Here is a 12401-nt window from a genome sequence, read left to right as displayed (position 1 = left end):
AAAAACAGGACTTAGGAGTATCTTTGAGTTAAGGCTGGGAGGGCAGGAGTCATGTCTGGGGCTGGCTCAGGGGGAGCTGGGCGTCCCTTTTGGTGAGGTCGTGAATAAGGGTTTGAGGAAACAGGATTACAAAGGGCCAGGTGTTCCCCAGGTTCCTTCCTAGGAAGCCGTCAGGACAGAGGGGCTGGTGAGCGCGGTGCGAACTTGGGGAAGAATGACGGGAGCTGGACAGAAAGGAGCGAGTGGGAGGCGGGGGCTTGTTCAGAGGCCGCCAGTGGCCGCATACCCGCGCCGGGCCGTGAGTCCACCTGCGGCCGCCGCGGACTCGCTTCCGCGCCGGTGAACTCTGTCACGCCGAGGGCTCTGCTCACACCCACGGCCAGCCGAGCACGTGCACGAGCAGCTGACCCCGCGGCGCGGGCGCGGCCGGGGAGCGGCGCCCCGGAGAGCGGCGCCCCGGGAGGTCAGGGCGGAAAGGCCGAGCGCGGGGCTGATCTCAGCGCCTCGTGGCCCCTCGTGACCGCGCTTCGCCGAGAACCTGGGGCCACGGCGGCCACTAGGACTCGGGCCCCAAGCCCTCGAGACTGCCTCGCGCAGCCGGGCGTGGCGTGGAGCGCGGAGCGCGGAGCGCAGCGTGGGGTGCGTGGGCGGGGCGTAGTGCGCGGCGTGGGCGGGGCCGTGACAGGGCGTCAAGGGGCGTGGGCGGGGTGCGTGGGCGAGGCGTGGGGCGCGACGGCCAGACGTGGAGCGCGACGGCGGGGCGTGGAGCGCAGCGGGGGCGGGGCATGGTGCGCGGGGCCTTGACAGGGCGTCAGGGGCGGGGCACAACGGTGCGTGCCTGCTACGGTGGGGCGTGGCGTCGCGCGAAGAGGCGGGGCACGGCGTCGGGCACAGGGCACGGCGCAGGGCACGGGGCGGGCGGCGTCGACGCCAGGCGGGATGACGGTGGTGGGGTGAGGGTGACGGGGTGAGGGTGGCGGGGCCGGGCTGGAGCCTCCGGGCTGGGGCCTCCTGGCCGGGCGGCCGGCTGGTAGAGGATAAGGACGGTCGCGGTCGGTGGGGAGGGAGGAAGATGTGGGAGGAGCAGCCGTGGCGGAAGCGGGGAGGACGGCGGGGGCGGGAGTATCTCGGGAGAGCCAGGCCAGGCTTCCTTGGGTGGAAAAGACGAAGCGACAGTACCCGGGGATCCCCCAGGCCGCCCCCTACCGGGCCGGCTCGCGCTGGCGCGGGGCCGAGCCCAAGGAGCGAGTTGCTATGGACACCCGGCCAGGGTGGCCGTCCGCTTCCGGTCCCGGCGCGCCGGCAGCTCTCGGGCCCCCATCCCCCGAAGTGACCCCCATCCCCCGAAGTGACCCCCATCCCCCGAAGTGACCCCCACGTGGGAGGCCTCCTGACCTTTGACACCGCCTTTTTACCGTTAGGGTGAAGGCACCACGCGCTCCCGCCCAGGCCCAGACATGCCGGTCCTTGTGAGGCAGAAACTTGAGAGGGAGCCGTCCTTTCCCTGAAGGTGGGTAGAACGACAGGACGTTGTCCTGGGGGAGAAGTCGCATTTCGGCCCATTGTGGAGCAGTGAGGACGGGCCTCTGCTCATAGGAGAGCTTTGACAAGACAGAGCTTCGTTTGGGGGATTTCTTCCACACTCTGGAACGTCAGAGTTCAGATGTCCAGCCAGGACAGCCATTCGCTTAAACTTGCCCATCAATTGCCTGTCATTAAACTGGAGGAAATGTAGATAATTAGAAAATATGCTAGTTCCAGACAGTGACGTCCAGTTTTTTCCTTTCCTCCCTCACAAAGCCTCGCGGTGGAACAGCTGTCTGACCCGTTCAAAGGGAAGGATGAAATCTCTGCGCAGGCACGCGATGTGAATGGAAGAGGCGTGTCACTGTGAGTCTGGCTTTTAGTCACCTGGTGTCTTCCTCAGGGTGACACGACCCGGAGACGATGAACTTCAGTGGCTGAGATATATTATTAGCCTGCAGTTAAGTTACAGAAATGGCAAGATTTACATTAGTTCTCTTTCCATTCGGTCGTGAACATCTTTGGGTCACACTGGAAAGGATGAATATTTTTCATGTGGCCCTAATGAGTCAGTTCACAATATTATTACCTAAATGGCAGAAGGAAATGGGAAATCAGGTCACGTCTTATGGTTACCACTAGTTTTTATAATAGGAGGAGGTTCCCTAAGAGATGGAGGAATGAATATCATGGTTGTCTTTTCACTCTTTCAGAGACCCTCCCCAAGAAATTGATTAGAAATGGGCAAAGCAAACAGTAATTTGGAGTGATCACTCCAAGGCATTAGCAATCAATCAGTCATTCCGTGCCAGGGAGAAATAAAAGATGTCTGTGGAGGATGTACATAGATTAGAGTCACCAGTATGGGTGTGCATTTTGTATTTGACTACTTGTGTCTTTCTGGTAGATGCAAACAGTACGGCACTCTGAGCGCACACTAAAGACAGCTCTCATCTCAAAGAACCCAGCGCTTGTGTCACAGTATGAGAAGTTAGATGCTGGGGAAAAGCGTCTGATGGACGAAGCCTTCCGGCCAGACAGTGATCTCTTTGGACCCATTACTTTGCATTCGCAGTCAGACTGGATAACCTCCCATCCTGAGGCTCCCCAAGACTTTGAAGAGTTTTTCAGTGATCCTTACAGAAAGACACCTTCTCCACAGAAGCACAGTATTTATATACAGTGCATTGGTATATATTGGATTTGTTTGGTTTTGCAATGGTGCTGTGGCCAGGGATAGTTTGGGGTGTCGATCTCATTTAAGCGGGCAGTTTTTATAATCATTTTTGACATCCATTCCCAAGGTGGAAGTTTTGTAGCCAAACTGCCTTAAAAGAGGATGTTTTGTTTCTTTCTAATTCGTATTCACCTCAGTGAACGATAAAGGTGTATTGAAAATTTACAGTTGGTTTGTGTCTAATCCCAAATTTCTAATTGTAGACTGAGGTAAAGGCTATTTTAATCATCTCATAGTCTGTCTTTAAATTTTCTTCCATGCTATAGGATTGCTAGGAAACACCAGAAGTATCAGTGAAGAATATGTGAAATGGCTCAAGGGCTACTGTGAAGCATTTTTCTATGGCTTGACAGTAAAACTCCTAGAACCAGTTCCTGTCTCTGCAACGAGGTGCTCCTTTAGAATCAATGATAACACGCAGAACCTACAGATTCATGCAGGTGAATTAAACAGCTTTACACTTTGAATTGAGCTATATGTGTGTGTGTGTGTGTGTGTGTGTATCACACGCGTGTTTCTTTTTAAATAGGGCAGATCCTGAAGTTCTTAAAAAAGAAGAAACCTGAAGATGCTTTTTGTGTTGTGGGAATAACGATGATCGATCTTTACCCAAGAGACTCCTGGAATTTTGTCTTTGGACAGGCCTCTTTGACAGATGGTATTCCTTTTTGACATTGTTGCTACCTAAGACTGTATAGTATCTCTGGCGCGGCACCTGCCGTAAAGGGAAGGGTGCTGCTGATAGACCCCTTTGATCTGGGTTTCTCCGCAGGTTGGCCATTCAGCGCCTGTGTGACCTGGAAGCTAATAATACCTATTTCACAGTGCCATTTTGAGATGATTTACATAGAGTGCTGATCTGTAAAAAGTGTGTACATATGCCTGGCACATATATAGGCATTCAGCACAACAGGTGGTGAATGTAGGTAATTCCGTGGCAAGGTGACTTAAATAAGGATATTTGAATTGTCATTAATGTCAGTGAAAATCTTGCTGATTGTTTTTCAGCTCTTCTAGTAGTCTTCTTGCACAGATGAGGCAGCTGTAGACTGATTTACGAGTGTGCTTCATATCCAGCGTCTCAGGACATTTTGTTATTTTATTTATGGTCAGTTTCAGTCTTTGACTTGAAGTAAAATAACCTTTGACTCATTGCGAGCCCTGCTTGATAACCCTGGGGGTGGGGAAGGACCCAGAAGCAGATCGTACTTTTGCCTATTTTGGTTTTCTTTTTGCCTTCTCCCCACCCTCTGCTTTTGCTTTTATTTTTCTCCCCTTTTCCCCCAGGATCTAAAACAGATTTCAAGGGGAAAAGTCCAGTAAACTGAGGGGCATGATAGTGCCTTAGCGTTCTAGGTATGGGGAGCAAGTACCAGGGCCCGTACGAGTACAGAGCTTATAGACTGGCTGTCACATCAGCCCCGGGGTTTGTTGGGGTGGGAGCTCTCGCTAACAAACGTTTCTTCCTATTAGAGACATACCTCTTCTCCCAGTTCATTAGGGGTGGGGGCCTAGGGTGCTGTGGGGCCTCCTCTTCCCACCCACACCTTCATCCTCTCCCACCCCTTCATCCTCACTCTCCATTTACATTCTTACAGCGCCAGCCCCCCCACCCCCATGACCTCACTAACTAACCCACTCTCTCAGAGACCTGGGTCACTGCTGTCCCCCTGAGCTTTTGTACGAGCTTTCTATCAGAAATAAATTTGTATGAGCTAAATCTTTATTTCCCCTTTTATTATTAACCTGATAGAGATAGAACCATTAAAAAAATTTTAAACAATGTATTTATCTAGATATTGTTAACTAATCTATCTTATGCATTTGAGGAGGTCAGGAAGCACTCCCCCCAAATGTTTCTATTTCTTTTTTTTTTCTCAGTAAGTTTCTTAAATATTGTGTGATGTAAGAGAAGATGTAGTAGGAGAGCAGGGTTGATCTGCTGTGCAGTGAGACAGTATCCTACTACAAGTGACTTCATTCTCTCCAAGTTTATAAAGATTGGTATTTTAAAATTGAGAAATTTTTAATTACCAAAGGAAGTAATCTGTTGGTAGGATTATTAGAAGAAAAAAATGTTCTTGCTGAAGGTATTATAGTGAAATATACCCACACTTGTTTGGTCAGAGGAGGTCACTTGTGATGTGAGTAGGTTTAGTTTTTTCTTAATTTCCAGAATGCTCTCTTCCCCTAAATCTCAAATACCAAGGTGGAGTGAGGTGCAGTCTTCTTGAATCAAATTAGGTTGGACAAACTTACTACGAATTCACTTCCTTAACACAAATGTTCCTTACTACTTCCGAAGAGCAGCTGAAAGAGGCATACGTGCAAGCAACGCCGTGAACAAGTGGAATCGTAGAGCAGTCAGTCCCCTGTAGAACGAGTGGCGCGTCAGTCTGTTCTCTGTGCAGAGATGGTTGAAACTAGCCTAGATGTCACAGGAAGTCAGTTACAGGGGTTTGCTCTGCTCACCGGCACAGCTGCAGAGAGAGTTGTGCTGGGTTTACAGGGGGGAGGACAGGAGAGGTTCTTCTCTCTGAAGGCAGGGTCCAAACATGGTCACCAAGGCAGTGGGGCAGTGGCCGGATGTCTTCCTGTATAGCAGGGCACGAGGGCAGGACGGGACCCTCAGTGACATGCACGGCACCGAGACCTGTTTACCGGGATCTTCCAGAGTGAGGTCATGAGCCTGCGGTTCATTCACTCTGTCGCTCCTTTTGGAGTACTTTATTTGGGCTATTTAAGAAAATGACTTCTTTTTTTATTCTTATTTTGCCACTTGGCTTGTGGGATCTTAGTTCCCCAACTAGGAATTGAACCCGGGCCCAAGGCAGTGAAAGCGCAGAGTCCTAACCACTGTACCGCCAGGGAATTCCCCCCAAAATGACTTCTTTTGTGGGGAAAAAAACTTTGTGGAACTTAAAATTTCTCAAGAATTTGACGTCAAGATCATTAAGTTTTACAGAGCAGAGCAGGTTGGTTAGCAGAAGATTCTGATCGGGAAATCGGGGCAGAAGTCTCCTTTGTCCGGGCAAACCTTAGCCAAGCTTACTGGGGCTGCGGGCACTCCCCAGCCAGGTGCCCAGGCGGGCTCTTTTTCAGTCTTTTCTTCAGGAATCTTCCTCTTACTCCGTCATTGCTTGTCTTCTTTTCCTAGGTGTGGGGATATTCAGCTTTGCCAGGTACGGCAGTGATTTTTATAGCTCCCACTACGAAGGCAAACTGAAGAAGCTGCAGAAGAAGTCTTCAAGTGACTACTCGGTTTTTGATAATTATTACGTTCCTGAAGTGACTAGTGTTTTGCTGCTTCGGTCCTGTAAGGTGAGCTGTTCGGACGATCCACCAGGAGTGTTTTTTTAAGAGATCTTGATCCCCTGCCTTTGTATGTCGACAGTCCTTAAGGTAGTTTTATAAATGACTTTGTGTCATCTGTATACTTTTGGTGGATACTGCTTGACTGAAGTTAGCAATAAAACCAGAATGTAAATGGTACCTTCGTACTGAAACGTACAGTACCTGTGACGGTTTTTTGTCCTGTTAGTGACACGCGGCCTTGGCTGTACCCGTCTCCTGACCATTAGCTTAATTCCAGAATTCTGGGCAGGTAGGGACGCCGTGCTCGTCAAGTCGGGCTAACTCCCGGGGGCCTGCGGGACCCCTGCGCTCTAGCTCCTGGCGGGGAATGGGCCTTCCCCTGGGGCTCCGGGCTGCCTACTGCAGCTGCTGGTTCTGCTGCTGGTTCCTCGTGTCTCCCCCTGCCCTGCTCTGTGGAAAGCCTGTCTCCTCGTTTCCCCCTTTCTTCATAGCCAGACGGGCTTTTCTGCTTTCACCACTGCTGTGTGTCGGGGGTAGAGAACGACACCTGATGGAATGACGGGTTCAGGGTACAGCCGACCGTTAAGCGACATGGCTTTAAACTGCAAGGGTCCCCTTACGTGCGCTGTTCCTCACTGGTGCCATAGGTACTGCCCTACCGCAAGGGCCCGCGGAACTGCGGATGCAGAGGGCTGACTGTAAAGCCAGAGCAGGTTCTTGACTGCAGGGGGGTCGGTGCCCCACCCCCCCTCGTTCAAGGGTCAGCTGTACGTTCCCTGCATTAATCTGCTTGTTAACATGCAGTTCAAGCTGCTCCCCTGCTACCTACCAGCTGGGCATCTCTGGGGGAAGGGCCTCAGAATCTACGTGTTAGCAAGCATCCCACTGGTCCAGAGCAGTGGTCTCAACCAGGGGTGGTTTTGCCACCCAGGGAATATTTGGCCGTGTCTGGAGACATTTCTGGTTGTCACAGCGGGGGAGGAGATGCTACTGGCGTCTGGTGGGTGGAGGCCCGGGCTGCTCAACACCCTGCAGTGCACAAGACACCCCACCCCGACCCCGTCAAGGAATGATCCTGTCCAACATGTGAGTGGTGTCGAGGTGGAGAAACCCTGGGCAGGGGAGTACTGAAGCCCAGAGAGGAAGGCAGTAGGACATTCAGGGAAATGAGGGACTAAGTCTTGGGGCAGATTGAGGTTTTGGTGGTGATGGTAAGGGAGCTCATTCCTGTGAATTGGTTTCTTGGAAGAGCATGCAAAGAAGGGGGTGTACCTTGTTGCTGATGACCGTGCTGCTGTAAGCCTCCACGTGAATGTCTTGCAGACTTTAACCCATGAGATTGGACATATCTTTGGACTTCGGCACTGCCAGTGGCTCGCATGCCTGATGCAAGGCTCCAACCACTTGGAAGAAGCTGACCAGCGTCCCCTCGACCTTTGCCCCATCTGTTTACGCAAGTTGCAGAGTGCTGTCGGCTTCCACCTTAAAGACAGATACAAAGTAAGTGGGGGAAGCCATAAAGGGGGAAGTGGTTATTTAAGTAGCAAACTACCATTTTCTATTAGGCCCTTCTCTGGAGGTGATTTATCAGAGGAAATTAGTGCAAAGGTAAGCAGGAAGCTGTGGTTTAAAAAAAAGTGCAAAGAAATATCTTCCTTAAAAACTTTGACTTGCCTTACACTTAGAATTCAATGAGAAATGGTGGAAGAGGTTTCTGTGTCTCCCGTTCATTTAGGGCCAGAGAGCTTGACTTTGCAGAGCAGAATAAATATTGATAAGTGAGGGAAAGTTCATGTTTAAAAACTCTATGAAGGGACTTGCCTGGTAGTGCAGTGGTTAAGAATCCCCCTGCCAGTGCAGGGGACACGGGTTCCAGCCCCGGCCCGGGAAGATCCCACATGCCACGGAGCAGCTAAGCCTGTGTGCCACAACTACTGAGCCTGCGCTCTAGAGCCCGCGAGCCACAACTACTGAAGCCCGCGCACCTAGAGCCCATGCTCCACAACAAGGGAAGCCACCGTGATGAGAAGCCCATGCACCACAATGAAGAGTAGCCCCCGCTCGCAGCAACTAGAGAAAGCCTGCGCACAGCAATGAAGACCCAACACAGCCAAAAATAAATAAATAATAATAAATTTACATTAAAACCCCCCCAAAACTATGAATATGTGGAAGCGATTTATCTTTCCACACATGGGACAAGGGTATGATATTCATTAGGAGGAAGGCATGATTTTAAGAAGGAGGGAAAGTATCTAATCTCGATGTGCAAGTGAATGTCTGTGTGTCCACAAACATAGCGACTGCAATCCCTGTCTACACGTGTGTCTTCACATATGTGTATCTGGCATGCCTATGTGTACACATAACAGGTGTATACATATCCCCGTGAAATTGCAACCACGATATAATAATGCCTGTGGAACACCTAGCAAGTTGAGGAAAGAAGGTAATTATCCTCCCACCTTCAAAAAACTGTGAGGACTCAGTGTAATTCTTCTCTTCTGTGCATCCTCATGACTGTCCTGTGTGCTCACAGCTGGCGTGTTTCTGGTGCATGCCCTTTGACAAGCATGGTCTCACCTTCGTGACCATCTTTATCAAATGGAACAGCTCCGTGGGGTAGCATAAGTCACCGATGTTGATAACTTGATTTGGAAGCTAATGTTTTTCTCTTGCCTAAGTCTGTTTTGCTGGGATTTGTTAAAAGGTGAATCTGTTTTTCAAGGCGCTGGTGAGGTGGGTTGATGCTGAGTCCACTGACACACCTACAGTTACTCCAAAACATAGTCGTGAGGATCCTCTGAGTTTGCCAAAACCTGTGGAAGCCTTTAAAGAATGGAAAGAGTGGATAACAAAATGCCTTGCTGTTCTCCAGAAATAAGAACCTTCAAATAGGAGTAATTAAAATAAACACTTGCACATCATGCTTTCATTTGGGTGGAGTACTGTACTGTGTTGGAATAAACTGTTACACTGATTCTGCGCTGTGTCAAAGTAACAGTGGATTTTTTTTTCAAAGCACTGGAACTTGGAACTTCGAACTGGGGCTCATTTACAATGATAACAATTCGAAACGCTTTCTCTTCTGTCTTAGTAGCCTGGGGTGTGGCAGCAAGCACGACATTTTTCAGATACGTTTATGTCTCCTGAGAGAGCCAGGGCCAGCCTTAACTAGTAACTAACGAGTCCTGTAAACATAGCTCTCCCTGTCCTGAGAAAGGGTTTCCAAGGAACATAATTTCCAGAGGATGATTTCTGGTTCAGTTTTTAGAAAGAGGTGCTCCCCGTCTGCTGACCGGGCCAAGTCACTTTCTCCATTCACACCCCTTCTGCTTTTCTGCAAACTTTTCCACCCTTGGGGGCTGCCTTACCTCTTTTTTTCCTTTGCTGATTGTTAGCTCATCCCTGAAAGAAGCAGCAGCTCACTTCAGCTTTTAGCAGCTTAAAACATGTCCTCTTCTCAAGAGTATTTTCCAGTGAAAACGCCAGTGGCGCTTGCAGTGCGCCGTATGCTGTGGGGACTGCAGTTCTCAGCTCTCAGAGAGCCCTTTGTGAGGGGTCTTGCGATGATTTGTTGTAGTTGTTGCGGAGTGCAAGCTTGTCCCGCTGGCCGGCAGGGCAGGCCAGTAAGTCAAGAGGCGAATTTTGGGGGCAAGGAATAGTGACCTTATTCAGAAAGCCAGCAGACCAAGAAGATGGTAGACTAGTGTCCCAAAGGAGTTAGAATTCAGGCTTTTAAACTAAAAGGGGCGGGGATGTGGTTGGTAGAATTCAGGCTTTTATACTAAAAGGGGCGGGGCCGTGGTGGGTTGTTGCAGACTTCTTGGTGTCAGAATCCTTTGTTCTTGCAGCTGTCCCCTTAGGTCAGGTCACCATGTTCTGTGAACCTCCAACAAGATAAATGTTATTCTCTTCTGCAGCTCTTCCTCTGTATATGGATGGAAAAGTGTTACACCCTTCAAGGTCAGAGCCTTGAGAATGGGCTCTTCTGTATATTTCAGGCTCTAGGCAACATTCTTAAATTGTAGCAAAAGTGGCAGAACAGGAAGGTTAAAGTGAAAGACACAGACCCAGTATGGAGTCTGGTCGGCTCTTCCCTCTTACATACTGGTCCTTACGTTGTGAGTGTTGCACTTTTTCTGTTGCATTGTTTCTTTGAGTGAGAGCGCCGGTGGGGTTCCCCGTGGGTGTGCCAGGAATGCCCATGACGGCCTGTCCGGCTGGGAACATGGGCTGGATTCCCACCGTGGGGAACAGGGCGAAGACCGAAGACCTCAGACCTGAGAGCCGGAGAGCCTGCCTCAGCTGGATCCAGTCTCCCGGAAATCTGGAAATTAGAGCAAATCACATGACTGCATGCCCAGCAGATTCCCACTTCTCCTTTAATCTTGAGGGTGAAACTAAAGGTAATTTTTTAACTTTGATGCCTAAATCCTTTCAGTTATTATTTATTGCAGTATGATTTAAAGCACATTTGAGAACCGAACCAACGGTTTCTCTTCCATTCACTCTCCTACTCGATTAAACCTCCCTGAGTCATTTAGAAAATGGTGGTTTGCCGTTAAAACTACCTGGAGGGCAGACGCTTGGTCATTCTAATACTGCAGAGAGAACCCAGTGCAGCGTGGACTTTTGTGGATTGTATTACGGGTTGTGTATCTTCCTGGAGTCATGCGCTTTTAACTCTTCTCCATTCCGTCCAGTTTTCTTTCCGGTCAGCGTTAGTTACAAGCCTAAAAGAACTCAGATTTGGCTGTGTGTGTCAGTGGGGGTTACAGTTATTTGGTCAAGATAGAAGCCTGTTTGCACCGCCTTTGCACTGTGAGACCAGGAAAAAGGTCGATTGAAACAAATCATTCACTCTTGTCACAAGCTGGATGAGCGGAAGTTTTAGGTCATGGGCACTTATTCAGAAATCATCACTGAAGTGTGTATAACCAATTATTGCATTGCATTTACTTTTGGAACATTTTTTAGGGTTAAGTTAGATAATTTGTTTCCTGCAACTAAATTTATACACTGTAGGTAAATCTTTGTAGTTTTTAAGAATGATTTTCACTTAGTGACAAACAGAAACCTATGCAGCTTTTGCTCTGCAAGTGCTGAAGGAACAAGGTATTTGGGAGTAAAGAGAGTAGTTTTCCACGGGTGAACACCATTCTAGAAAACAGTGAATCTGGAGCGTTCACGGTGGCGCCCAGGGACTCAGCAGTGTCTCTTGGGGCAAGGGAAGGGTTACGTTTTCAGTTCAGGCCGCAGAGACTAAAGCGGGAGGCCGAGCGCGGCCCCGGCTCCGCAGCAGAGATGCCCACGCCGCGAACGAGCGCGCTCCCAGCCTGGTCCCCCGACCTCCCTCCTCCCCCTCTCCTTCCTCCTCCCTCTCCCCCGCAGGAAGCGCCCGGCAGCTTCCGCCCGGGGCTCCCCCGTCCGGACCGACCGGACCGCGGGGCGCAGCGGGCCTCCCTTCCGCGGGACCGGACGACCGAGCGCAGCGCAGCCACGTGGGCCGCAGGCGGGGCTGGAGGCCGGCGGGCGAGGGGCGCGGGCGCAGAGCCGTGAGTGCATCCGCGCGGACCCAGCGGTGCCGAGGCCTGTGGAGCCTTAACCTCATTCCTTGTTTCGGCTCCGATGGGTGATCAGAGCGGCTCCGGCCGGTGTAACACGAGCCACTGTGGCAGGGCATGTTTCTAGGAGCCCCGTGAGCGCGTGCAGAGAGAAGCAGGTGAAATTAATGTAATCGTGTAGTCTGCGTGCTCCAGTACGTCCAGAATATTACCAACGGGAGATGGGTATAAGACTTACATATTTTACGTTCCTTGCGTGTGTGTATATGTGTGTGTGTCTGGGAATAACTAAGACCTAGTCTCCCGGCAGGTTGGATGTTTATAATACGGTATTGTTGTCTGTGTCGTCCCAGTACTGTACACTCATCTCCAGGATTTATTTATCTACTGGTTGAGAATTTGGATCCTTAAACCTTCGCTCCTGTTCGCCCTCCCCCAACCCCTGATAACTACCATTCTCTCCCTGTTTGTATCAGTTCTGCTCTGGTAAAGCCCACGTGTGTGTGATGGCATACAGCATCAGTCTTTCTCTGCTTATCTCACTTCACATTATTTTCACCTACTAAGTCTTCAAATTCCGCGTGTGTTTTACTGGGGCAGCGCCTCTCAGTTCCCATTGGCCGCATTTCAAGTGGCCAGCAGGTCCCACGGGTCCTGGCTGCTGTATTGGACGGGGCGGAGCTCAGTTCGGACCGATTTCTAGTCCGCATGCAAAGATGTCCCTGTGAAGCTGAAGTAACAAGGGAGTGAGGCTTTGA

At 50.4% G+C, this 12401-nt stretch overlaps 2 protein-coding genes across 7 annotated transcripts in view; both read left to right on the top strand.

The window, feature by feature from the left end:
• The first annotated feature begins 840 nt into the window (after nucleotides 1–840).
• AMZ2 (archaelysin family metallopeptidase 2) lies at nucleotides 841–9057 on the top strand. Of its 6 annotated transcripts, none has more exons than XM_033847212.2 (9): nucleotides 843–953; nucleotides 1422–1510; nucleotides 1801–1890; nucleotides 2432–2714; nucleotides 3028–3201; nucleotides 3291–3419; nucleotides 5919–6082; nucleotides 7400–7576; nucleotides 8787–9057. In XM_033847212.2, exons 4-9 carry the CDS (start codon nucleotides 2432–2434, stop codon nucleotides 8958–8960), a joined length of 1101 nt encoding a protein of 366 aa, XP_033703103.1. In that variant the 5' UTR covers nucleotides 843–953; nucleotides 1422–1510; nucleotides 1801–1890; the 3' UTR covers nucleotides 8961–9057. The 6 variants fall into 6 exon arrangements, with proteins under 6 accessions (XP_073654481.1, XP_033703103.1, XP_073654482.1 ...); XM_073798381.1 differs by lacking the exon at nucleotides 8787–9057 and adding an exon at nucleotides 8449–8776; XM_033847213.2 differs by having other exon boundaries at nucleotides 846–953; nucleotides 8805–9057.
• A 2433-nt stretch (nucleotides 9058–11490) lies between these two features.
• The window catches only part of ARSG (arylsulfatase G), a 131793-nt gene continuing 130882 nt past the window's right edge, over nucleotides 11491–12401 (top strand). Inside the window, exon 1 of the mRNA XM_073798348.1 lies at nucleotides 11491–11801. The gene's annotated coding sequence lies outside the window, so the exon portion shown is untranslated. The remainder of the gene's footprint in view (nucleotides 11802–12401) is intronic.

The sequence above is a fragment of the Tursiops truncatus genome, chromosome 20, assembly GCF_011762595.2.
Source record: "Tursiops truncatus isolate mTurTru1 chromosome 20, mTurTru1.mat.Y, whole genome shotgun sequence".
In the NCBI taxonomy this organism is placed as follows: domain Eukaryota; kingdom Metazoa; phylum Chordata; class Mammalia; order Artiodactyla; family Delphinidae; genus Tursiops; species Tursiops truncatus.
Note: the sequence above shows the minus strand (reverse complement) of the source record. Positions and strands in the feature narration are given on the sequence as shown.